Below are 23,900 nucleotides of genomic sequence, written 5' to 3' on the forward strand. Positions count from 1 at the left end.
AAGCCAAGAAACATTATTACAATATTATTACCTTAAAAAAAGAAAAAGTGAGAGAAGTGGATGTGGCTTAAGCAATTGGGTCCTGCTTACCACATGGGAGGGCCTTGATTCGGTTCCCAGTGCCTCCTAAAGAAGACAGCAAGCTGACACAGCAAGATGACACAAGAGACCCAAGAAGAAAAATATGATGAGAGACACAACAAAGCAGCAAGCAGAGGTTCCCATTGCCTCCTAAAGAGGACCAGCTGGCATGTCAGGCAGGTGCAGCGAGCTGACGCGACAAGATGATGCAACAAGAGACAGAAGAGGAAAAACATAATGAAAGCCACAACAAAGTAGGGAACAGAGGTGGCTTAAGCAATTAGGTGCTGCCTTCCCATGTCGGAGGTCCCGGGTTCGGTTCCCAGTGCCTCCTAAAGAAATAAGATGAACAGACACCGCAAGTGCAAGCAACGAGGAATGGGGAGAGATGAATAAATTTTTTTAAAATCTTAAAAAAGAGCTGAATGCTCACCTATCTTTGAGAGCAATCAGGGATTTTTGAGAGTGGCCGATTCTCTGCCTGGAAGAGACCTGCACCGCAGAATGGCTTTGGGGAAATTCTCCAGCTGTGTTCATGGGAATGGAACCAGTTCATCCCAATGCTTTGAACAGCTGCTAGAACTTAAGTTCAAGGGCTCCTCAGTTGTGGAGGAATCTGAGCTCATTGTCATCAACCTGGCTTTGGCATTCGTTGGCTTATCTATTCATCCAGGGTCACGCGAAGTCCATGGCGTGAGCTTGTAGGTGCTTTAGGTGGCTAGTTAGTGAGAGAGAGAAAGATGACAGATGGATGGATGAGGCAGCCCCACCCTGCAGGACTTGGCAGGGTGTCGGGAGAGGTGAGGGGTGAATGCATTTCCATGATGGAAAGGAAGAGGGAAATTAGGGAGAGGTCTTGGGTGTGGCATTTGAGGAGCAACTGGAAGGATTTTGCTTCCTGGGGACAATGGGTATGGAGGGAGGAGAGGAGACCCTGGCAGCAGGCACAGCTGGGGCAAGGCTGGCAGCGTAGAGATCACAGACTCGGGCTGCCCCTGGGTGTACTGGGGCTTCAGGCACGGAGCATCCCTGGGGGCTGGAGTAGCTGCTGGGCAGGTCTCCCGAGGCTGCAGAGGGCAGAGCAAACTAACCCCATCCCACCAAGCAGGGCTGCCCCCTCCCTGCTGCCCGCACCCCCAGGCCTGGACCGTACCAGGTCTATTATCAGCTTCCTAGAAAGGGTCCTTATGTGGCTCAGGGTTCTGGAGAGAGAAAGGGTAGAGCCAAGCACGCTCCAGTTGAGCAAAGGCCACGCAAGTGTTTGTGGAACCTGTCCCAGGCGCCAGGCGCTTTCCTTCTATCGCCTCTCTGAATCCTTGCTGCCACTCGGACACCCCCGCTGCAGGCCGGGGCTGTTGGGGAGCTCACCCCTGGACGGTGAATGGTTTCACTTCTGCAGCCCGCCCCTTGTTTTGACCCGATGCCAGAGCCACACTTAGCAAGGGATTCGAATGTGGGTCTTTCTGGCTCCCAAGCCCAGGCTTTCTGCTCACACAGCTTCCCAAGGGGACCAGCCACTTTTTTTAAATTTTATTTTTTATTTTTAAAGGCGCTTTAGATTGTATAAATATTACCTAAAAAATAAAAGGGATTCCCATATGCCCCACTCGCTCCCTTCCCACACTTTCCCACATTCACATCCTTCATTAGTGTGGTACATTTGTTACAATTGTTGAACACATATTGAAGCATCGTTTTAACTAAGGACTACAGTTGACATTATAGTTTACACTGTCCCTCGCAATTTTGTAGGTTATGACAAAATATACAATGGCCTGTTTCCATCAGGGCACTGTCATGCAGGACAACTCCAATATCCCGAAAAGACCCCCATATTACACCCGTTCTTCCCTCTCTCCCCTCAGAACCTCTGGTGGCCACTGCCTTCATAGCAATGATAAGAATTCTTCCCTTGCTAGACTACCAATAAGTCTATAGTAGAATACTAATAAGTCTACTCTAGTCCATTGTTCATTCCCCAATCTTGAGGATTTGAGGATGGTGATGCCCACTCTGCTTTTAAATGAGAGGGAGCTTAGATCCCAAGGAGTAGATGGATGGAACTGTCATGTTTGCAGCTGTAGACTCTCTCTGTTCCTTGGGATGGGTGTTGTCCATCTTCATCTATTTGTTAGTTGTCCTGGGTGAGTCCCATGAATTGGAGAGTAGGTGTTGCAACTCTGTTGAGATACAAGACTCAACTGGCACATGGGTGGACCAAAGATTTAAGTCTCTGGGACATTGTATTAGTCAGCCAAAGGGGTGCTGATGCAAAATACCAGAAATTGGTTGGTTTTTATAAAGGGTATTTATTTGGGGTAGGAGCTTACAGATACCAGGTCATAAAGCAGAAGTTACTTCCCTTACCAGAGTCTGTTTGGAGCAAGATGGCGGCCGACGTCTGCCAGGGTTCAGGCTTCCTGGGTTCCCACGTTCCTGGGGCTTGCTTTTCTCTGGGTTCAAGTTTCCTTCCGTACTGGGGCTGGCTTCTCTTTCCTCTGCGTGCTGAATTCCCAGGGCTCCAGCTTAAGTCTTTAGCATCAAACTCCAACATCAAAACTCCAACATTAAAAGCCCCCAACTCTGCCCTTTGCCATGCCTTTTATCTGTGAGATCCCACCCAACAAGGGGTGGAGATGCGACGTCCTCATCATAACTCAGTCATGCCCAGGTACAGATCAGATTATAAGCATAATCCAATATTTCTCTTTGGAATTCATCAATTATATCAAACTGCTGCAGACATACATTTATCAATATATGATAGATATATATGGACCCTCCATGGGTCAAATGCTGCTCAAGAAACCCCACCCTGTCTTGCAAAGCAGCAGTGAGTGAGCAGCTCCCCTCGAATGCAGCCAGTCCCTCTCTAGCATTTGCTTGAGGCCTGCAGTTTCCAGCCACACTTCTGCTTATGTGTAAGAAGAGAAAGTCATACAGAGTCCCTGACCCTCCAGTCTTCTCTCTCTTCGGTGAAAATAAGCGGAGGGAAGCAGATGTGGCTCAAGCAATTGAGCTCCCACCTACAACACAGGAGTTAATGGGTTCAGTTCCCAGGGCCTCCCAGAGAAGACGAGCAAGACAGCGAGGTGACGTGATGGGCAGGTGCAGCGAGCTGACGCAACAAGGTGATGAAACAAAGAGACACAAAGAGGAAAGACAGTGAGAGACACAATAAAGCAGGGAGCTGAGGTGGCTCAAGCAACTGAGCACCTCTGTCCCATGCGGGAGGTCCCAGGTTCGATTCCCGGTGCCTCCTAAAGAGAAGACAAGCAGACAGCAAGCAGAAACAATGAGAGAGGGAGAGGAGGGAATAAATAAATAAAATAAATCTTTTAAAAAATGAAAGGAAATGATGATCTTCTTCAAAGATGTCAAACGAGGACCAGCATGACAGCCCATCTTGATCTCTTCTGGACAGTGGAAGGAGCTGATCTTGGGGATGGAGTGTTTGTGCTCCCCACTTTTGGCCCTACTCTTGATTGCAAGACAAAGGAAAGGGAGAAGGCAGGATGAATGGAGCGAGAGCCAGTGATGGAGACAATCTTCCAAAAGACATTTCCGCAAGTCTCAGCAGATGTGGCTCAAGTGATAAGGCCTCCACCTACCATATGGGAGGACCCGGGTTCAATCCCTGGGGCCTCCTGGTGAAAAAGAAGAGAAAGCGTGTCTGTAAGGTGAGCCAGTACCTGCACAAGTGCCCGTGTGGCGAGCCAGTGCCTGCGCAAGTGAGTCACGCAGCAAGATGATGACGCATCAAAAAGAGAGACGAAGGGGAGGGTCAAGGTGAAGCGCAGCAGAGACCAGGAACCGAAGTGGCACAATTGACAGGGAACCTCTCTCCACATCAGAGGTCACCAGGATCAAATCCCAGGGAATCCTAGAGGAGAGAAAATGAGAAGAGAACACAGACAGCAAAAACAGCAGAGCGGGAGGAGGGGAAGGGGGAAAATAAGTAAATGAATAAATCTTTGATAAAAAGGGAGATGTATAGTGTGAGCTGCCATGTGTTTTGAAAAACTCGTCTTTGCACATGTGTGTGACATGCCTCCCCAGCCCCCCGGAAAGGACACACATCCAGAGGCGAGCCCCCTGGCACGCGAGCAGGGTGGAGCCCCAAGGGGTACACCCGCGGCTCACGTGCCGCACTCGGTTGGCTTTGACTTTTTTTTCCCACGAGGCTCATGCATTCTTGCGTTTCTGATGCGCCTTAGAAACCTCTCCCTCCTGCTCTCAGCCTGGGTTTTACGCTCGGGCGTGGGGGTTCTCCAGGCCAGGATCTGCACCCATCTGCCTCCATCGTAGTCTGGGTGCCTCCTGCTCACACTCTGCAGGCTGTGGCTGGTGACGCCAGCGTCCCCGGGGCAGGCAGAGTAGGGGGCCATCTTCCAGCTCTCTCCCTCCTCCAGGTAAAGGGGCTCCCTCTGCACCGCCCCAGCCGCATCTCTTGGGGGCTTCCCAGAGCTCTGGCCTTGGGGTAATGGGTCGGAGAGAATAGGCCGGGCTCGGTCACCACTTCACCAGGGGCAGGAAAGAAGGCGGTGGATTTGGGGGGCGGTGTGCCTAGAGCAGGGCTGCGCAGCTTTTTGTTCCATGGACCCCTTAGCCAATCAGGCGAAAACCATGGGCCCCTTGCTAAGTCCAAACTATACTGTGTGTTATTAATACAACTATTGCACCAACACGTCCCCACAAGAATAAATTTTTTTAATGATTTATTTTTATTTATTTATTCCCCCCCCCAGGTGTCTGCTCTCTGTGTCCATTCGCTGTGTGTTCTTCTGTGTCTGCTTGCATTCTTGTCAGCAGCACTGGGAATCTGTGTCTCTTTTTGTTGCGTCATCATGTTGTGTCAGCTCTCATGTGTGCGGCGCCACTCCTGGGTGGGCTGTGCTTTCTTTGCATGGAGCGGCTCTCCTTATGAGGTGCACTCCTTGCACATGAGGCTCCCCTACACGGGGGACACCCCTGCGTGGCAAGGCACTCCTTGCGCACATCAGCGCTGCGCGTGGGCCAGCTCCACACTGGTCAGGAGGCCCTGGGTTTGAACCCTGGACCCTCCATATGGTAGACGGACGCCCTATCAGTTGAGCCACAACCGCTTCCCAAAAATAGATTTTTTTAAATTCAATTCAAGCTCACGGACCCCTGGTTAAGAGCCCCTGAGCTAGATGGTTTCAGGCAAGGGGGAAAGTCGTTCAAGATAGAGCTAGAGAGCCGAGAGAAGAGTTTGAGATGCAGGCTGAGGAAAGTGGACTCAATTTTAAGGGAAAATGGGAAACTATTGCAGGATTTTCTGCCACGGGGTGATTTTTTTTTTTAATGTTTCTTGTTTTTTAATTTTTTCTTTTTTTTTGTTGGGGGGGGTAATTTTGAACATTTTCTGCAGACTCTCTGGCTGCTAGTTGTGCAGTCCAGTGGGAGATCAGGGACCCTGAAACTTGTCCTCCTGCAAAGCACTTCCCACCCTGGATTATAACAAGAAAATTTATCAGAAGGAACCCCTGGCGTGCTGGGAGGAAACGACGCCCAGGAGACAGTAGAGTACAGTGGTTAGCCCCTTGGGCTCATAGCCAGAACCTCTGGGCTCGCGCCTTGGCTCTGCCACTTACCTGCCCTGTCAATAATATTAGAATCCATGACATAAGGTTGTCAAGAGGACAAAATGGGGCAGGGCAAGTAAATCACTTAGCCCAGTGCAAAGCACAGAGTAAGACCTCAGCAAGCGTGAGCCTCAAATGTGAGTCGTATCTGGCGCCACACGAGCTCGCATAATATACAATGATAATAGCATAATTTCTTTACCTCGATGTCACACTATTGCCAACAAGTCAATGCAGAATTTTTTTAAAATTATTGAGCAAATTTTAAGATGCATATACCATACAACCTAGTGATTCCATGGCTAGGTGTTGTATCCAAGAGAAATGGAAATATATGACCATTCAATAAGTCAACCCATACATTTTTTAAATTATTGAGCAAAGTTTAAGATGCATATACCATACAATCCAGCAATTCCACAGCTAGGTGTTGTATCCAAGAGAAATGCAAATATCCAACCGTCTGAAAATATGAGCATCTACAAATGCTCCTAGTAACTTTATCATAAAGCCAAAGACTGGAAGCAACTCAATTGGCCATCGACTGTGAGTGGCTCGAAAAACTGTGGTATACCCATATCAGCAATTACTACTTAGCAATCAAAAGAATGAAATAGTGAAACATGCTGTAGCAGTTGGATATGGCTATGAATTCCAAAAATAGATATTGGCTTACATTTGTAATCTGGTCTGTTACTGGACATGATTGAGTTATGATTAGGGCTTTCATTGGGCCACGTCATTAGGGCATTGAGTCCCCGCCCACCGGAGTTGGAGCTTTTGATGTGAGGGTTTCTGATGTTGGAGTTTGGATGTTGGAGTTTGATGCCGAAGACTTAAGCTAGAGCCCTGGGAAGTCAGCACCCAGAGGAAAGAGAAGCCAGCCCCAGGAAGGAAGGAACCTTGAACCCCGAGAAAAGCAAGCCCCAGGAACGTGGGAACCCAGGAAGCCTGAACCCTGGCAGACGTCGTCAGCCATCTTGCTCCAAATAGGCTTTGGTGAGGGAAGTAACTTCTGCTTTATGGCCTGGTATCTGTAAGCTCCTACCCCAGATAAATACCCTTTGTAACGCCCAGCAGATTTCTGTATTTTGCATCAGCATCCCTTTGACTGACTAATACATATGCAGAAACATGAATGAATCTCAATAGCATTATGCTAAGAGAAGAAAGCCGAACACAAAACGTGCGCACTAGATGATTCCTTGCGTGTGGAACTCTAGAAAAGGCAAAACAACCAGTGACAGAAAGTAAATCAGCAGTGCATGGGGTCATGTGGGTGGGAGAACCCAGGGGGAAGGGCAATCAAGAGATGGTTTAGGGTGAGGGTGCCAATTTTTACCTTGGTTATATAATATCAAAGTCTGTTAAGCGTACACTTAAAACTGTTGAGTTTTCTTTTTAAAAATAATAGCTTAACAAAGCCAACATTGAGCAACTTCCAAAATGGTGTTTTTCCAGAGCATTCCCTGCATCTATTATCTCGCTTGATCACCAAAGAAAACCATAATGAGGGTATTATCATCCTTTTTATTCAGATGGGAGCCTGAAGAACAGAGAGGTTTGGTGCCTTGTCTCAGGTCACACAGCTCCTGGGAGGTGCCGCCGGGAGCTCTCACCCCCGCACCTTCTCGCCCTGCTCTTGCCTCACAGAGACAGCAGGGATCAGGACCCAATAAAGCCTCTGTTCATGCAAACATCTCCAACACTGCCATTGACCCTGAGGCTGCAGCTTTGGTTATGGACTTGCATGTCAGCTCCTTGACCTCAGGGAAAGAAGAATAGCTAACTGTTGCTAGAGCACCTGCTCTTACCGATGTTAACTCATGTAATCCTCACAACAGCCGGGAGGGAAGCTGCAGCTAAGTCATAGTTTACAGGTGAGGAAAATGAGGTACAGCCAGGTGCACCTGCTTCCCCACGGGAGGTCCCAGGTTCGGTCCCCAGTGCCTCCTGAAAACAAAATAAAAACAACAAGCAACAGGCAAACAAATGAAAAAGCCAGCCCAGGGGATCCGATGGTGGCTCAGGGCTTGAGCACCATCTTCCCACATTGGAGGTCCTGGGTACCTCAAAAAAATAAAGCTAGAAAATTTCCATCATGGGTTAATACAATATGTGTGTTTAAAACTGAAAAGGTAAAAGTCATGTTAGAGCATTTTGACTTTTCCTGCCATGGTTTTTCCCTGTGAATTTTTCAAGTTTCCTAATTTGAGTAATAGTTACTTACATGGACAATTTAGAAACTTTTTATTATGAAAAATTATAAACAAACACAAAAGTAGGATAAATAAATCCCCATATGCCCATCGCCCAACTTCAAAAATTATATTTTGCAAATTTAGTTTCATCTAATTCCCCCAATGTTTTTCTCCTGTTGAGATATTTCAGAGTAAATTCCAGATAATATACCATTTCATTCTAGAAAAAAATATATGTATATTTATATTTATTTTTGAGGTACCAGGGGCCAGAGATTGAACCTGGGAGCACGTTTGTGGGAAGCCCGTGCTCAACCACTGAGCCACATCGGCTTCCCTTCTAGAAAAATGTTTTAAAGAATTATTTTAGAAGGGGAAACTCAGGAACTAGTATCACGAAGATTACCATGTGATAGTAGTTGATTTTGATTTGTTGATTGATGCAGGATTCATTTGCATATGAACTCTCATAAATACTGTTGTACTTCCGGGGTAAAAGGCCTGCCGGTTGGAACTCACTGTCTTAAGATATGAATCCTTGTCAAATGCAAATCCTCTTGGGAGAGGTTGTGGATTGTGAATAATTTTCAACCATTTATACCTCATGATGAATATGTTTCAGATTTCCTTGATGGGAAATTTTTAAAATTAGGTTATTTTATTGAGGTATAATTTACATCGGCAAAATGCAAGGGTCTTAAGTTTGATGAGTGCTGACAAAGGCATACACCTGTGTAATCAATGCCTAATCAAAGTAGAGAACTGCTTTCACCTCAGAAAGTTCCCTCGAGCCCTTTTCCCATAATCCTCAGTCCCTACCGCCGCCAGCAGGCCAGAGGCAATTTCTGTGCTGATTCCCATCACCATATATTAATTTTGCTGCTATCGAACGTAGAATTTGGTCTGGAGCAGTGGTTCTCCAAGTCTGTTCCCTGGGCTGGCTGCATCAGCCCTGCTTGAGAACTTACTAGAAATGCAAAATCTTGGGCCCCAACCCAGACTTACTGAGTCAAAAAAACTCAAAAACACTGCGGTCTGGTTTTACAAGCCCTCCCTGTGATTCTAAGGTGTGCCTGAATTTAAGAGCCACCGATCTGGAGAGTTCGAGTACCATGGGGTGGGAAATGCTGGTGCATTGGGTGCCATGAGGTGGGTGACACTGGACAGACGGACACGAAAGATGAATTCTTCAATCGCTTGAGTAGTACCAAAAGGGAGGGCATTTGTGTCCAAAGTTCCAAATCTTTGATTTGTGAAACAATAACGGAAGTCTGCAGGCTCTTCTATAGCATTTCAAACTATGGAAGCCTTCACATTTCTCAAAAGCACTGAATTTCCTACATGAGTTCCTAACTCTTTGTGTACGCACCAGTCTGATGGGCAGCTCTACGTGCCTTTTTAAATGGAAAAAGGATAATTGTTTATTAATAGGCATGGGTTTGCGAGTCAAGATCTTTTCTAACATCTGCTTTCCTTGGAAGGGAAAATAATAGCAATCGCTCGTGGTGGTGAAACTGTTGAGCCCGGCTCCAAGGTCCGAGAAACCCACAAACCACAGCTCCTGCCTGCAGGATAATTGAGAAATAGCAGGAAAGGCTGCCTCAATACGTCCCCCTGGAGACAAAAAGAGGGCCTAGGTGGATAGCCGGCTGTTTTCCGTTGCTTTCTCGTGAGATTCAGGATTGGGAAGGTTGGTGAAGGGAACGCATTCAGATTGCACCTGGGTGTGAGCGGCGTTCCTCGGCGCCCTGCGTTGAACACCTGGCACCGTTGCCCTGGACCAGCCACGAAGCGGCGTGTTTCCTGTCTCGCACGTTTGTGGGAAATCCCAAAGCGTCTGGTCTGTGGACCCAGACTCTCAGGAGCGTTATTGTGGTTTTCCTGAGCCGCGGTCCAGCCCGTGTTGTTCTGGAAATTAACCCTTGGGGGGAAGGTCCTGTGAGTCTGGTGGTTGTGAACTGGCCCGAAGTTCTCCTTTCTCCACTCACCATGCAGTTCCTCTCTGCTCCTGGCTTTTCCTTCCAAGGAACTGGTGTGGTGTTCTGCAGACTGATCTGCATGCCTCTGAAAACTTTTGAAGGTGTTTAGCTTGGAAAGCGAGTATTGGACGAGGAGCCTCCAGGGTCCCGAAACAAGATCCTGGCAGAAGGAGAAAGAATGGCGCCTCCAGCCGTGGGCACTGAGATGATGGAGAGAGAAGGGGAGACTCTTGCCCCCCGAGAATACCAGCTGGACTTCAGTCCAGCCTGACCCACCCAGGCCGATGGCTTGGGTCCATTCTTCGCGGGGTGCCCTGTTCAGACCAAGAGAACCCACCTGCTCGGTGGGTGCCCCTAGAGGTGGGGCAGCTTTCAGGGTGGCCGCCTGTCCCTCCTGGATCTCCTGGACTTGGTGGCCAAGGCGGCGGTGGTTAAAATGTGGCACCGTGTGCTGTCTTCTCCAGGGACAGCCACAGTCTTTTTCATTCAAAATCTCCCTCTCGTTAAAGAAAGTGCGAAGCAACGACGATCTTGGAGAAAGTGCTGCCCAAACTGCAAGCTGTCAGGCCAATCGCGGCGGTTTAAGGCACAAGCTGGATTTTCTCTTTTCCTCTTTCCCCAGCTGGTCATCTTTTAAGCCGTGTGGGTCTCGTTTAGTTGGACTGTATAGGGACTAAAGGAAAACAATATAGAAAAATTAGAAAAAATAAATTTAAATTACAAATTATGTTTTGAAAAAAAAATTACTGCATCCCTTTGACCCAGTAGTTCCACTACGGGCAGTTTATCCTGGAGAAATGAGCTGTGTGCAAAGATGCACATATGAGGATGTTCATTGCAGAATTGTTCGCGAAGGTGGAAAGAGTGTTAATCAACATACATGTCTATTGATTAAATAATGTGTGCTTCAATGCAGCCTTTCAAAATATTGAGAGATTTTAGTACTAGTGTGGGAAGAGCTCTCAGACATTAAAAAAGCAGGGTACTTAGTAATACATAGGATGTAATTTAACATATTTTTTAAAAACTATATGTGTGTGTATTTATGTGCACATACCAATTAACTGTTTACCATTGGTGTTAAGATTGGGAAGGAAAGACACACCTTTTGCTGTACTCTATATTTCTGTATAGAGTATTCTAGATATTAACAAAGGGCACCTATTCATTTACCTAAAAAAAAAAAAGCTAAAAGTTGCTTGCAGCTAGGCATACATCTCTGACCTCTTTCACCTAGTGTTGCCTGGAAACTTTAAAATACAAAGTTGTAGCAGTTCTTTTATTCACTCAACAAGTTTTTTTTTTAAGATTTATTTATTTATTAATTTCTCTCCCCTCCCCCCCCCACCCTGGTTGTCTGTTCTCTGTGTCTATTTGCTGCGTCTTCTTCTTTGTCCGCTGCTGTTGTTGTCAGCGGCATGGGAATCTGTGTGTATTTTTGTTGAGTCATCTTGTTGTGTCAGCTCTCTGTGTGTGCGGTGCCATTCCTGGGCAGGCTGCACTTTCTTTCGAGATGGGCAGCTCTCCTGATGGGGTGCAGTCCTTGCACATGGGGCTCCCCTACGTGGGGGACACCCCTGCGTGGCACAGCACTCCTTGCATGCATCAGCACTGCGCATGGGCCAGCTCCACACGGGTCAAGGAGGCCCGGGGTTTGAACTGTGGACCTCCCATGTGGTAGACGGACGCCCTATCCACTGGGCCAAGTCCGCTTCCCTCAACAAGAATTTTTGAGTGCCTCACTGTGTCAGGCATTCTGCCAGGTGCTGGAAATGACAGTGAACCAGAAACAGCTGGTCTTGGGTCCACAGCCCCCCAACACCAAGCAGTCATCCAGCTATTGCAGTTCAGGGCCCAGGCAGCACCCAAAAAGGGGAGACTTGTTCTTAGATGTGTTTTCTCACGGGCTGAAAAAGTTCTGCGTAGTTTGGGAAACCTTACTGTGATTCCTTCTCCCCAGACAAGCCGTGTGGAGATCCGCCTTCGTTTCCCCACACCGTCCTGCAGGGACGCACCGGCTTGGAAATGGGGGATGAGCTGCTGTACGTGTGCGCCCCGGGCCACGTCACGGGCCGTCGAGAAACCGCCTTCACCTTGCTGTGTAACAGCTGCGGGGAGTGGTACGGCCTGGTGCAGGCCTGCGGGAAAGGTAAGCTGCCCCAGGGCGTCGGCCCGCTGTTGCTGGCTGCATGGGATGGGTGCTTCTCGAAAGGTTCCTTTGAAAATAGGCTTTCAGACCTCTCCCCTGAACTCTGAACCTGGCCCCATCTCCACCCGGGTGTTCCTGCAGCATTTTGAATGCCATCTTCTGTCCTGTGGGTAAAGGGCTAGCAACACCTACTTTTCTTCTCCAAGGACAAATCTTCGACCTCTCCTCCCTGGAAACCTGATAAAAGTGGAATGGGGACTGTGGTACCATGCAACATTGTTGATAGGAAAAAGGAACCCAGATCGGTGCCCTGGGCTGGGAGGAATGTAACTGAATTCTAAATACTTGATAGGAAGTCCAGCATTGGACTTGCCTGAGTGCGGTTGAGTCTTGAGACGGGGGGCCCTGGAAACTGTGCCTTATGGGGGTGTGGGGGTTGGAGATGGGGAAGAGACTTGCCTGCCGCTGCCCCGCTGCCTGGATATATTTCTGGCCTGCAGCCTCTGTGCCGGGGTGGCCTGTTCTAGTCATATCAGCCTGAGTATTTAGTTGAGATTAAAAAGACTCCTGGGGTTGAGCTTCCAAAACTTGACCTGATTCCCCCTCTCCCTGCTTGTCCCTATTCCCCGGGAGTCTTAGGGTCCTACAGGCCCCCTCGACCCAGCCCCTGGGAATTTTGACGGCAGCGACCCCCCTGTTTCCAGCCATAGTCCCCAGCCGCCCAGGACAAAGCACCCAGCAGGGCACTCTGGCAGCTCCACTGGGACCAGGGACCCCTCCACCTCTGACCCATGCCAGGCCCTGACTTGTTCCCACTTCACAGGCTCCTCTCAGCCCGACACTCCTTAGGGGGGCCCTTCCCTTCCTTCCCACAATATCTGGGTACCACGCAGAGTCTGGCTCTATAGACCCGAGCGACTCCAGCACCGCAGTCGTACTAGATTTATAGGAGAGTCTGTCCCGTAGACCCTGCGGGGGGCTGGGGAGGAGAGCCAGGGCACCGTGCTATGGAAAGATTCATCCACACTGCTGCCTGAAGCCACGGTCCTTTGTCTTCACTGCTGTTTCCTGTCCCTAGTGTGAAAACGCTGCCATTCGCTTATCCCTTCTGCGGTCGGTGAGCATTTGGGTTTGGTGCATTTTGCAGTTATTACAAACTAGGCTGCTGTGTGTACTAGCCACATCATTCAGTCCACGGGCAAACTCCTTTCCCTCGGTTCCTGCGAGTGGGGTCCCACCCATGGGGGATGTGTACGTTCAGCAATAGGGGATACCGCCGGAGAGTTTTCTGAAGTTTTTTTGTTTTCTCTGTCATTTGATGTCATTTTTTTTTTAAATTTTTATTTGTCTTTTTTTTTTTAAAGATACACAGATCACAGAAAATGGTACAATAAAAAATATAAGAGGTGCCCATATACCCCCCACACCTCCACCAGCCTTGTATGAGAGCTGGGTTCAACACGCTCCCCAACCCCTAGTTTTGTGAGTCGTTTTAGTTTCGGCCAATTCAGTGGCTCTGGGGTTGTTGTAGCTGTGATATTCATGTCTTGAATGATGCTGAGATTGAACACTTACCCCATGTGGGGAGGCGTTAAAATTTCCCCACGGAAAGTGTCTGTTCAGGGTTTTTTGCCCATTTTCCTAATTACTATGCAATGATTCCTTACATATTTTATCATTGTTTTTTACACAAAACTTCCTTAATTAATGTATTGCAAAATCTTTTCCCCATTCTGTGGCTCTTTTTTCCTCTTGAAGTGTCTTTTAACAAATAGCTGGTATGCTGCTTTTTTTAATGGTTTGCTTTCACTGCTTCTCAAACTCTCTGTGGACCACTTGAAATTTTTTCCCCAGTAATTGGCAGACTGATTCTTTGCTAAAATACAATGAAAGCGAATTAATGTAAAAAATTAAGTTGAAAAAACAAAGATAGTCCAAACATAAACGTATTTTGCTAGATTAAATAGACATCAAATTACTCTGTCAAATTGTTACAGAAGCTTCTGAGAGCTTCCTCTCAATGTATTTATTTAACTTGGTAACAATTTCCAGGCTGAGACTGGTGCTAGAACACAAGTGAGCAGTCATCTAGCTTTATCTTTTTTTTTAAGATTTATTTATTTATTTCTCTCCCTGCCCCCCCCATCCCCCACCCCTGTTGTCTGTTCTCTGTGCCCATTCGCTGTATGTTCTTCTGTGTCCGCTTGCATTCTAGTCAGTGGCACCGGGAATCTGTATCTATTTTTTTTGCATCATCTTGCTGCATCAGTTCTCAGTGTGTGCAGTGCCACTCCTGGGCAAGCTGCGCTTTTTTTTTGCATGGGGTGGCTCTCCTTACGGGGTGCACTCCTTGCACATGGGACTCCCCTACTCCAGGGACACCCCTGCATGGCACAGCACTCCTTGCGTACATCAGCACTGCGCATGGGCCAGCTCCACATGGGTCAGGAGACCCGGGGTTTGAACCCTGGACCTCCCATGTGATAGGCGGACGCCCTATCCATTGAGCCAAATTCACTTCCCTCCATTCCTTTTTTTTTTTTAAGATTTATTTTATTTATTTCTCTCCCCTTCCTCCCCCCCCCCCCCACCCCAGTTATCTGTTCTCTGTGTCCATTTGCTGCGTGTTCTTTTTTTTGTCTGCTTCTGTTGTCAGCGGCATGGGAATCTGTGTTTCTTTTTTTGTTGTTGTTGCATCATCTTGCTGCATCAACTCTCTGTGTGTGCAGCGCCATTCCTGGGCAGGCTGCGCTTTCTTTCGTGCTGGGCGGTTCTCCTTACGGGGCACACTCCTTGTGCGTGGGGCTCCCCTACACGGGGGACACCCCTGCGTGGCATGGCACTCCTTGCGCGCATCAGCACTGTGCATGGGCCAGCTCCACATGGGTCAAGGAGGCCTGGGGTTTGAACTGTGGACCTCCCGTGTGGTAGGCGGACGCCCTAACCACTGAGCCAAGTCCACTTCCCTCCATTCCTTTTTAATCCTTAGTGTTGGGACTCTTTCCTGACTTGCTTCAGCAATCCTTCATGACCCCAATGTTGTGAAGATAGCCTGTTAAATTATCTTCTCAAAGCTTTATCATTTCGCTTTTCACATTTAATCATTTACTGCACCTAAGTGTTGAGTATGGTGTGAAGTTGGGTTTAGTTTCATTTTTTTACTTCCTCATGAGTATAAAGTCATCCTCTGTCCCTCAGAAAGATTGTCCCTTCCATCCCCTAGTGCCATCCCTGTCATCTAGAAAAGCCCATTAATTACGGTGTGTTTTGGAACATTCCGTGCCAATGGTGTCTGTCTCTATCTTTGGGCCAATAACATGCTGACAATTACTGTAGAACTAATAAGTCGATAAATGATGAGGCATATTGTCACACCCTTGTTCCTTAAAAAAAAAAAAGGTAGGGTTCTTGTTATTTTTTTGGCTTTTCTGGACCTTTTACATTTCTAATAAATGCTAAACATGAGCTTTCGAGTTTCCTCAAGAAAGCTTTTGGGATTTTCATTGGAGTTGCTTTAAATTTATACAGGTTTTGAGGAAAAAATGACATCTTTAGAAATGGAACCTTCCGTTCTATGAATATTATTTATTTCCTTATTCATTTGTTCTTTTAAAAGATCTCTCTGTGAAGTATGATCCTTTGTCCAAAGAAGACCTGCATATGTCTCTGAAGCTTTATTTCTAATACTCCATATTTATTATTGTCTGACATTTTAAATGATTTTTTAAATTTTGTTTTTATCTGTTTACTTTTCTATATAGGATACAATGGATACATTTATTTTGTATCTAGGAAACCAGTTCAATTTTTTTCATTCTAATAACTTGTCAGGAAATTTTTTAGACTTTACAATTTGAAAGTTAAGTTCATGGTCCCCTTGACAAAATACTGCTAATATTTTTTTACTATGTGTGTACATACGTACACATATATGAATATTATACAAGTTGAGAGGTAGTCAGTGGAGTGACAGTTTTGTAAGGTCCATTAATTACCCTGGATGAGATTGAATACTAAGAATAACATTAGATTTTCACAAGTCAAGGATGTATGTTCAAATTCTTTTTTTTTAAGACTTTATTATTTATTTATTTCTCTCCCCTACCCCGTCCTCCCCCACCCCCCGTTGTCTGCTCTCTATGTCCATTTGCTGCGTGTTCTTCTGTGTCTGCTTATATTCTTGCCAGCAGCACCGGGAATCTGTGTCTCTTTTTGTTGCGTCATCTTGTTGCATCAGCTCTCAGTGTGTGCAGTGCCACTCCTGGACTGGCTGCACTTTTTTTTTACACTTGGGTGGCTCTTTATAGGGTGCACTCCTTGCATGTGGCTCCCCTACGTGGGGACACCCCTGCCTGGCAGGGCACTCCTTGCGCGCATCAGCACTGCACGTGGGCCAGCTCATCACATGGGTCAGGAGGCCCGGGGTTTGAACCCTGGACCTTGCATGTGGTAGGTGGATGTTCCATCCATTGAGCCAAGTCTGCTTCCCTGTTCTAATTCTTAAAACCCTAAACTAATAGAAAGGAAAAATTGGAATCAGAAAAATAGAATCTAAAGAGGGCCAGAAAGATGAAGAAAGTAAACAAAAGAGACAGGACAAGTAAAAACTACAAAACAATATTTAAAACCGAATGTGTCAATAATTATTTATGGGCTATATGACCCAATGAAAAGGCAGATTGCCAGACAAGATAAGAAAATAATACTACTCTGTTTTATATCTGTATAAAACCCTAATACATACTCTGTACAAGAAACATGTTTACATGTAAAGATAAAGTTGAGAGTAAAAAGTTGTGATAACTTAATGCAAACATTAATTGAAAGATTAGTGTAGCTATATTATTATCTCATAATACAGACTTCAAGACAAAAACAACACTAGAGGTAAAGAGGGTATTACAAACTATTAATTTCCGTTTATTAGGAAAATATAAGAATGCTTTTCATTTGATAGAGAACAATGGGATATTCACAAGGAAGAAAAAGTGAAAATGAACACGTGCTTCACATCCTGTACAACCATCTGGTGTTTTAATGTTAAATTAATGTCAAATTTATCAATCTTTTCCCTTATAATAAGGTGTTTTAGTTCTATTTAATGTTTCTCCTACCCCAAGTTCATGAATGTACATTCTTCCATCTTCCTTTTTTTCCCCCCGAGAGGCTTCCTCGTCTGTCTGCTTATCTCTGCTTGTTGTGTCTGCTGGTTTTCTCTGCATGTTGTTACTGCTTGTTATGTCCACTCATCTGTTCATCTTCTTTAGGAGGCACTAGAAACTGAACCCAGGACTCCCATGTGGGAGGCAAGTGCCCAACTGCTTGAGCCACATCTACTCCCTATACTTTCTTTAAAAGCCATATTGCTTGGGGGAGGGGAAATGAAAAATCACACCACCCCTGAAAACTAGGATTGGCCATCAGTATGCTGCCAGAGTTTAAGAAAAATTTTCACTGAGTGTGAACTTGAAGGAACTGAGGCCCAGGAAAAATGATTACTAATGGGAAAGGTTCCTGCTTTCTGAACATTGTGGTACATAATGATATGCTACACTGTGCAATAGTGTCCCACAAGTAAAACACTGTAGACGGAGCAAAGTAAAAAAAAAATGCTGGTGCCCTGATCATAACATTTCTTTTGACTTGCTGATGTTGATAATTTTTTGTGTAATCCATTGGTTCCGAAAATTAAAGGACTGGATCTGTCATACCTAGATGTGACCGAGGCAGAAATCCGTAAGTAGAAGACAGCTTGAGATGAAAAAATATCTGAGCTGAAAAGGAAATCCATAAGAAAATGAAGAAAGTCATGGTGCAGTCACATTTGAGGTGATAAAATGAGATCAGTAATGTGCACAAAACCTCAAGAACTATCTCAAATGCAAATAGAAAGAACAAAGAATTGAAAAAATGTGAAAGACGGTCAGATGGGAGATAGAAAACTGAGATCACCCCTAAGAATTATAGCTGCCTCCACGGAAGAAGCCAGAACACCTATGTGCACAGCATTAAAAGAAAAAAAATTAAACATAATTGGGTGGGGGAGGGATTTCTCTGACATTAGACTGAAAAAGCTCATCATATCCCAGATAAAGCCCATTCTAATAAACATTTACTGAAATCCTACCACTGCTTTAGAATCAACTTAATATATCATATACTATATAAAGTCATATACAGGGAAGTGGACGTGGCTCAAGCAACTGAGCTCCCGCCTACCCACCTTGGGAGGTCCCTGGTTTGGTTCCCAGTGCCTCCTAAAGAAGACAGCGAGCTGGCGTGATGGGCAGGCATGGCAAGCTGACACAACAATATGACGCAACAAGAAACACAAGAAGAAAAACAATGAGAGATACAACAAAGCAGGGAGCAGAGGTTCCTGGTGCCTCCTAAAGAAAAAAGTGAACAAGACAGTGAGCGGATGCAATGAGCAGGTGCGGCAAGCTGATGCAACAAGAGACACAAGAAGAAAAAACATAATGAAAGATACAACAAAGCAGGGAACAGAGGTGGCTCAGGCAATTAAGCACCTCCCTTCCACATCAGAAGTCCTGGGTTCAGTTCCCAGTGCCTTCTAAAGAAACAAGGAAGACAATAGATACAGCAAGTGCAAACAATGAGGGGGTGGGAGAAATAAAGAAAATAAATCTTAAAAAAAAAGACATATACAAACAAAATTAAACTATTATCTTACTAGTGATTAGTGATGTAACTCCAGCAATAAATAGGTTCTTACCTATTGTCTTTATTTTGTTAATGTTCTAAAACAAGTATAATGACTTTTGTAATAAAATTAACATTAGGAAATTTTCTTGCTGCCCCCTGCTGCATGTTTTTCAAATTTTTGTTCTGAAAATATTAACAATATTTATTTGGTATAAATCAGTGCATTTGTGCTGAAAAGTATATTGACTACTGTGTAACTATAACCTTTCTTAAATTGTTTCTGAATAACCATGAAGCAACACAGTTAAAATGAAAAAGTTTAATTTTTTAAAAAGCAGCTTTGGTTTGTCTTTCATATTTTAGGTTATGTACTCTACCTGGAATTGCTTTTTAAAAAATATATTATGTGAGGTAGGAATCTGGTTTCAGTCTTTCCCTTGGATGTGAGTGCCCAGTTGTCTCAGAATGATTTATTGAAAGTTCACTATTATTCTGCATAAGTCTCTTTTATTTATTTGTTTGTTTATTTATTTTTAGATTTTTACTATTTTCTCTCCCCTTCCCCCGCCTGCCCCCTGTTGTCTGCGCTCTGTGCTCATTTGCTGTGTGTTCTTCTGTGTCTGCTTAGATTCTTGTCAGCAGCACCAGGAATCTGTGTCTCTTTTTTGTTGCGTCATCTTGCTGCATCAGCTCTCTAAGTGTGTGGTGCCACTCCTGGGCAGGCTGCTCTTTTTTTGCGCGGGGCGGATCTCCTTATGGGGCGCACTCCTTGCGCGTGGGGATCCCCTATGCGGGGAACACCCCTGCGTGGCACGGCGTTCCTTGCACACATCAGCACTGTGCTTGGGCTGGCTCACCACACAGGTCAGGAGGCCCTGGGTTTGAACCCTGGACCTCCCATGTGGCAGGCAGACGCTCTATCTGTTGAGCCAAATCCGCTTCCCAAAATCTCTTTTAAATATGTCCATTCTATGCATAAGTCTGTTTCTAGACTCATTCCATTCTATTGTTATTTTGTCTAACATGGTTCACAATACCTCTTAGTTACTAGAGTATTGGAATAATAATTTATGTTAATATTTGGTAGAGTAAGTTTTCTCCCTCAATATTCTTCTTCAGCAATGCTTTGGCTATTGTTGGCCCTTTTCAGTTCCGTATATAAGTTGGAGCTAGTTTATCAAGTTGACACACACACACACACATTGGAATTTTTACTGGGGCTGCATTGAATCTATACTTCTACTTGGGGAGTACTGACAATTCCAAGTGTCGGCAGTGACACAGAGATCCAGAAACTTTCATACGTTACTGTGAGAAGTCAAACTAGAAAACAGTTTGGCATTATCTAGTAAAGTTGTAGTATTGCAAAGTAGACTGACCAGCAATTTCACACCCAGATATATGTCCTATCAAGTACGTGCTTACCTGCCTCAGGATGTATATACAACAATGTTCATAGTGGCCTTGTTTGTAACTGCCCTAATTGGAAATAGTCCAAAAGCCCAAAAGGAGTGACTAAATAAATTGTGATATATTAATTCATCAGAAAACCATAAAACAACAAAAAAATAAACGGACTATACTAACCACAACAGTATGGATATATTGAATTAAAGCAGCAGACACAAGAAAACATGCTACGCGACCCTGTATATAAATTCAAAAAACATATTTAACTAAGTGGTAAAACTATAAAAGCAGGGAAGTAAAAACTGCGAAACTCAGGATAACGGCTAAATCTAGAAGTGACAGAGCAGGAATTGTCTGGGATAAAGGAGGCTTTCCAGAGACTGAAAATTCTCTATTTCTTGGCCTTTGTCCTGGTTTCACAAATATTTGTTTTGCAGTAGCCCTTCCATCGGTCATTTATGTTTTAAGCTTTTTCAGTGTGTCTGTCACGTTTTACAATTTTTAAAAAGTGAGAGCGCGAATGGGATGGAAGGATATGGAAATGTTTTCAAGGTGCTTTGCCATGAAGGGCACAGAGCAGGGGGTGTGGTCGCTGGGAAAGCCCTTTTTCCTCTCCATTGCGGGGTCCTGCAGTTAGGCGAGTTCTGCCCTGGGCCTCTCTCCATCTTTCCTCTGAGGCTGTTGCTTTGTGGCAGCAGGAGCTATGTGCCCATTCTGTCCATTCACCTGCTGCAGAAAGCCAAGCGGAAGGCCTGAGCTTCCTGTTTGTGGACGATGTCCCTTTTGGAAGGAGACCGTCCTCGCCCTGAGCTGGCTTTACTTCTGATGAGGCGCCGAAACTGCACCATCCCACAAGCCACACCCGCCCCGCCAGATGGGTTGTTTACTGGCCCCAATGGAACGAGAGCTGAATGCAGGTTTTGTGTGTCCGAAACGGTGTTTATTTTCTCACTGCAGCGCAGACTTGTTAGGGCTCCCAGTTGCTGGGCAGGAATTCTAGTTTCTACACTTGACCGAGTATACAGACTGTTAACAGTTTTCGTTACGCTGTAGACTTAACATTTAAAGTATTTGTGTCATGAGAAGAAATCTCTGTGTGTGTTTATTATCTTAGCCAGATATTTCATTCCATTTTTCACATTTATTTTTCCAGTGAACATCAACATTTTTGGTTGGGGAATGGCTTCAAATAGGAAACAAATCGTCATGGGGTAGATCAAATTTTAGAGGGAAGTCCATCTGTATCTGGATAAGAGCTCTCACCAGGGCCAGCTGATTGGCCATCCATTCAGTCAGTCCACGTCCTTTCATTTGGCAGGATTCGAGGTGCAGGGGACACAAAGTTGAGCAAAACACCGCCCCACTCTATTTTTTGAAGATTTTATTTTATTTATTTATTCTCCACCCCCTTGTTTGCGCTTGCCATCTGCTCTCTGTGTCTGCTCTTCTTCTCTTTACGAGGCACCAGGACCCAAACCTGGGACCTCCCATGTGGGAGAGAGGCACTCAATCACTTACACTACCTCAGCTCCCTGCTTTGTCATTGCTCTCATTAGGTTTTTCTTTCTTGTGTCTCCTTGTTGCGTCATCTTGTGTCAGCTCACCGCACCTGCCCATAATACCAGCTCACTGTCTTACTCATCTTCTCCAGGAGGCATCAGGAACCGAACCCAGGACCTCCCGTGTGGTAGGCGGGAGCTCAATTGCTTGAGCCACATCTGCTTCCCTGCCCCACTCTTAAAAGAACCTGTGGTCTCAAAGGAGACAGAGAAGCGGTGGCTGCCTAGGTAGAAGGGAAACGTGGACAGCGAGCTATCACAGAAGGTGAAATGTTGATGGAAGGGTATGTTTCCAGATGGAACCAGTATTCGGGGAGCTCAAAGACTGTCAAAGACCAAGTAACTGAGAGCTAAAAAGTGTGCACTGGGCTTACAGTATCAGAAGGCTCTAAAGGCCTTGTCAGTGTGTTTGTGGGGAGGGGGCCCCACTGCTGTGAGTTCAAGAAGGGGAGGGGCGTGTGAGGAAGAGGGCCAAGGGCAAACAACTCGTTCTTGAGTTTCTGCTGTGGGGGAGGAAGACTGGGGAAGAGACAGAGGGTGGAGCTGGAAGAGGATCAGGGCCCCAGAGAGGCTGTAATTTTCATTTTGTTTGTTTGCTTCAGTTATTTTTTTAAAGATATTTTATTTGTTTATTTCCACCCCCCTTGTTTGCGCTCCCTATCTGTGTCTGTTCCTTGTGTGCTTGTCTTCTTTTTTGGAGGCACCAGAACTGAACCCAGGACCTCCCATGTGGGAGAGAGGTGCCTAATTGTTTGAGCCACCTGTGCTCCCTGCTTTGTTGTGTCTCTCATTGTGTTTTCCTCTTTGTTGCATCACCTTGCCCCTCCACTGTCCTGTAAGCTCGCTGTCTTGCTCATCTTCTTTAGGAGGCACTGGACACCGAACCCAGGACCTCCCATGTGGTAGACAGGAGCTCAATCACTTGAGCCACATCCACTTCCCCTGCTTGGGTTATTTTAAGATGGAGCAGGCTTGAGCTTTTTACAGTGACAATGGAAAGGAGTCAAGAGAATGAGAGACTGGCCTGAGTCTTAGTTTGCTCTTATGAACAAAATGGGTGCTATTTATCTCATAGAGTTACCCCCGGGGTTGCTGCAGGTACGGCACTTAGAACAAGACCCGCAGTATGGGATAGGCTCAGCGAATGCTCATTCTTTCCCTCTCACCCGCATGTGTGTTCAGATCCTCTCACGTAGAGATCTGAAGGGGTCTGAGCACTACACTGGCTCTTGGCTTCCTTACTGACTCTTGATTCTAGTCCCTATTCCAGCAAATAACCAAAGGCAGCCTGTGACTTCAAGCATCTGCTACTTGGGTGAGAAGCTGGCGTTTGCCAGCAGGCTTCTCGGATTCTGGAGATCAGCAGCACGTCCTTCCAGAAGGCATGGCCCATGTGGCTTTCAGACTTGATGGCGACCCTCCAGCAGGCAGCCCGCACCCAGGATTTTCTGATGCACGGTTCTCCACTGCCTCACTCCTCCAGGGTCCTCGCCCCGCCAGCCTAAGGGGCCTCGTCCATCCTCAGCTCTGCCCCTGCCACCCTCCCTCCAGGGCAAGGTCCAGGGACTCCGGCTGCTGAGAAACAGGCTTCTGCTCCTTGGGGTAGGGCTGTGGGCCTCTTCCACCTTCCAGACAGTGGTGAGGGCAAATCCTCCCCGTGGGCAGAACTTCAAGCAGAGCATCTGGTTGTCCATTTTGCTTGGAAGAAGAAATGGCCAGAAGTGCGTGTGTACACTGACTCAGGGGCTGTTGCCAATGGTTTGGCTGGATGGTCAGGGACGTGGAAGGAACGTGATTGGAAAATTGGTGACAAAGAGGTCTGGGGAAGAGGTATGTGGATTGACCTTTTTGAGTGGGCCTAAAAGCATGAAAATTTTTGTGTCCCATGTGAATGCTCCCCAGAGGGTGACTTCAGTAGAGGAAGATTTTTTTTTTTTTAAGATTTTATTTATTTACCTCTCCCCACTTCTCACTCCCCCACCCCGGTTGTCTGTTCTCTATTTACTGCGTCGTCTTCTTTGTCCGCTTCTGTTGTTGTCAGCGGCATGGGAATCTGTGTTTCTTTTTGTTGCGTCACCTTGTTGCGTCAACTCTCCGTGTGTGTGGCGCCATTCCTGGGCAGGCTGCACTTTCTTTCACGCTGGGTGGCTCTCCTTACGGGGCACACTCCTTGCACGTGGGGCTCCCCTGTGCAGGGGACACCCCTGCGTGGCACGGCACTCCTTGCGCGCATTGGCACTGCACATGGG

At 46.1% G+C, this 23,900-nt stretch overlaps 1 protein-coding gene across 1 annotated transcript in view; it reads left to right on the top strand.

The window, feature by feature from the left end:
* The window catches only part of SUSD5 (sushi domain containing 5), an 83,262-nt gene that overhangs the window by 30,461 nt on the left and 28,901 nt on the right, over positions 1-23,900 (top strand). The window contains exon 4 of the mRNA XM_071212828.1: positions 11,828-12,016. Within this exon, the coding sequence (XP_071068929.1) occupies positions 11,828-12,016 (189 nt within the window). The remainder of the gene's footprint in view (positions 1-11,827; positions 12,017-23,900) is intronic.

Source organism: Dasypus novemcinctus, chromosome 31, assembly GCF_030445035.2.
Source record: "Dasypus novemcinctus isolate mDasNov1 chromosome 31, mDasNov1.1.hap2, whole genome shotgun sequence".
Classification (NCBI taxonomy): domain Eukaryota; kingdom Metazoa; phylum Chordata; class Mammalia; order Cingulata; family Dasypodidae; genus Dasypus; species Dasypus novemcinctus.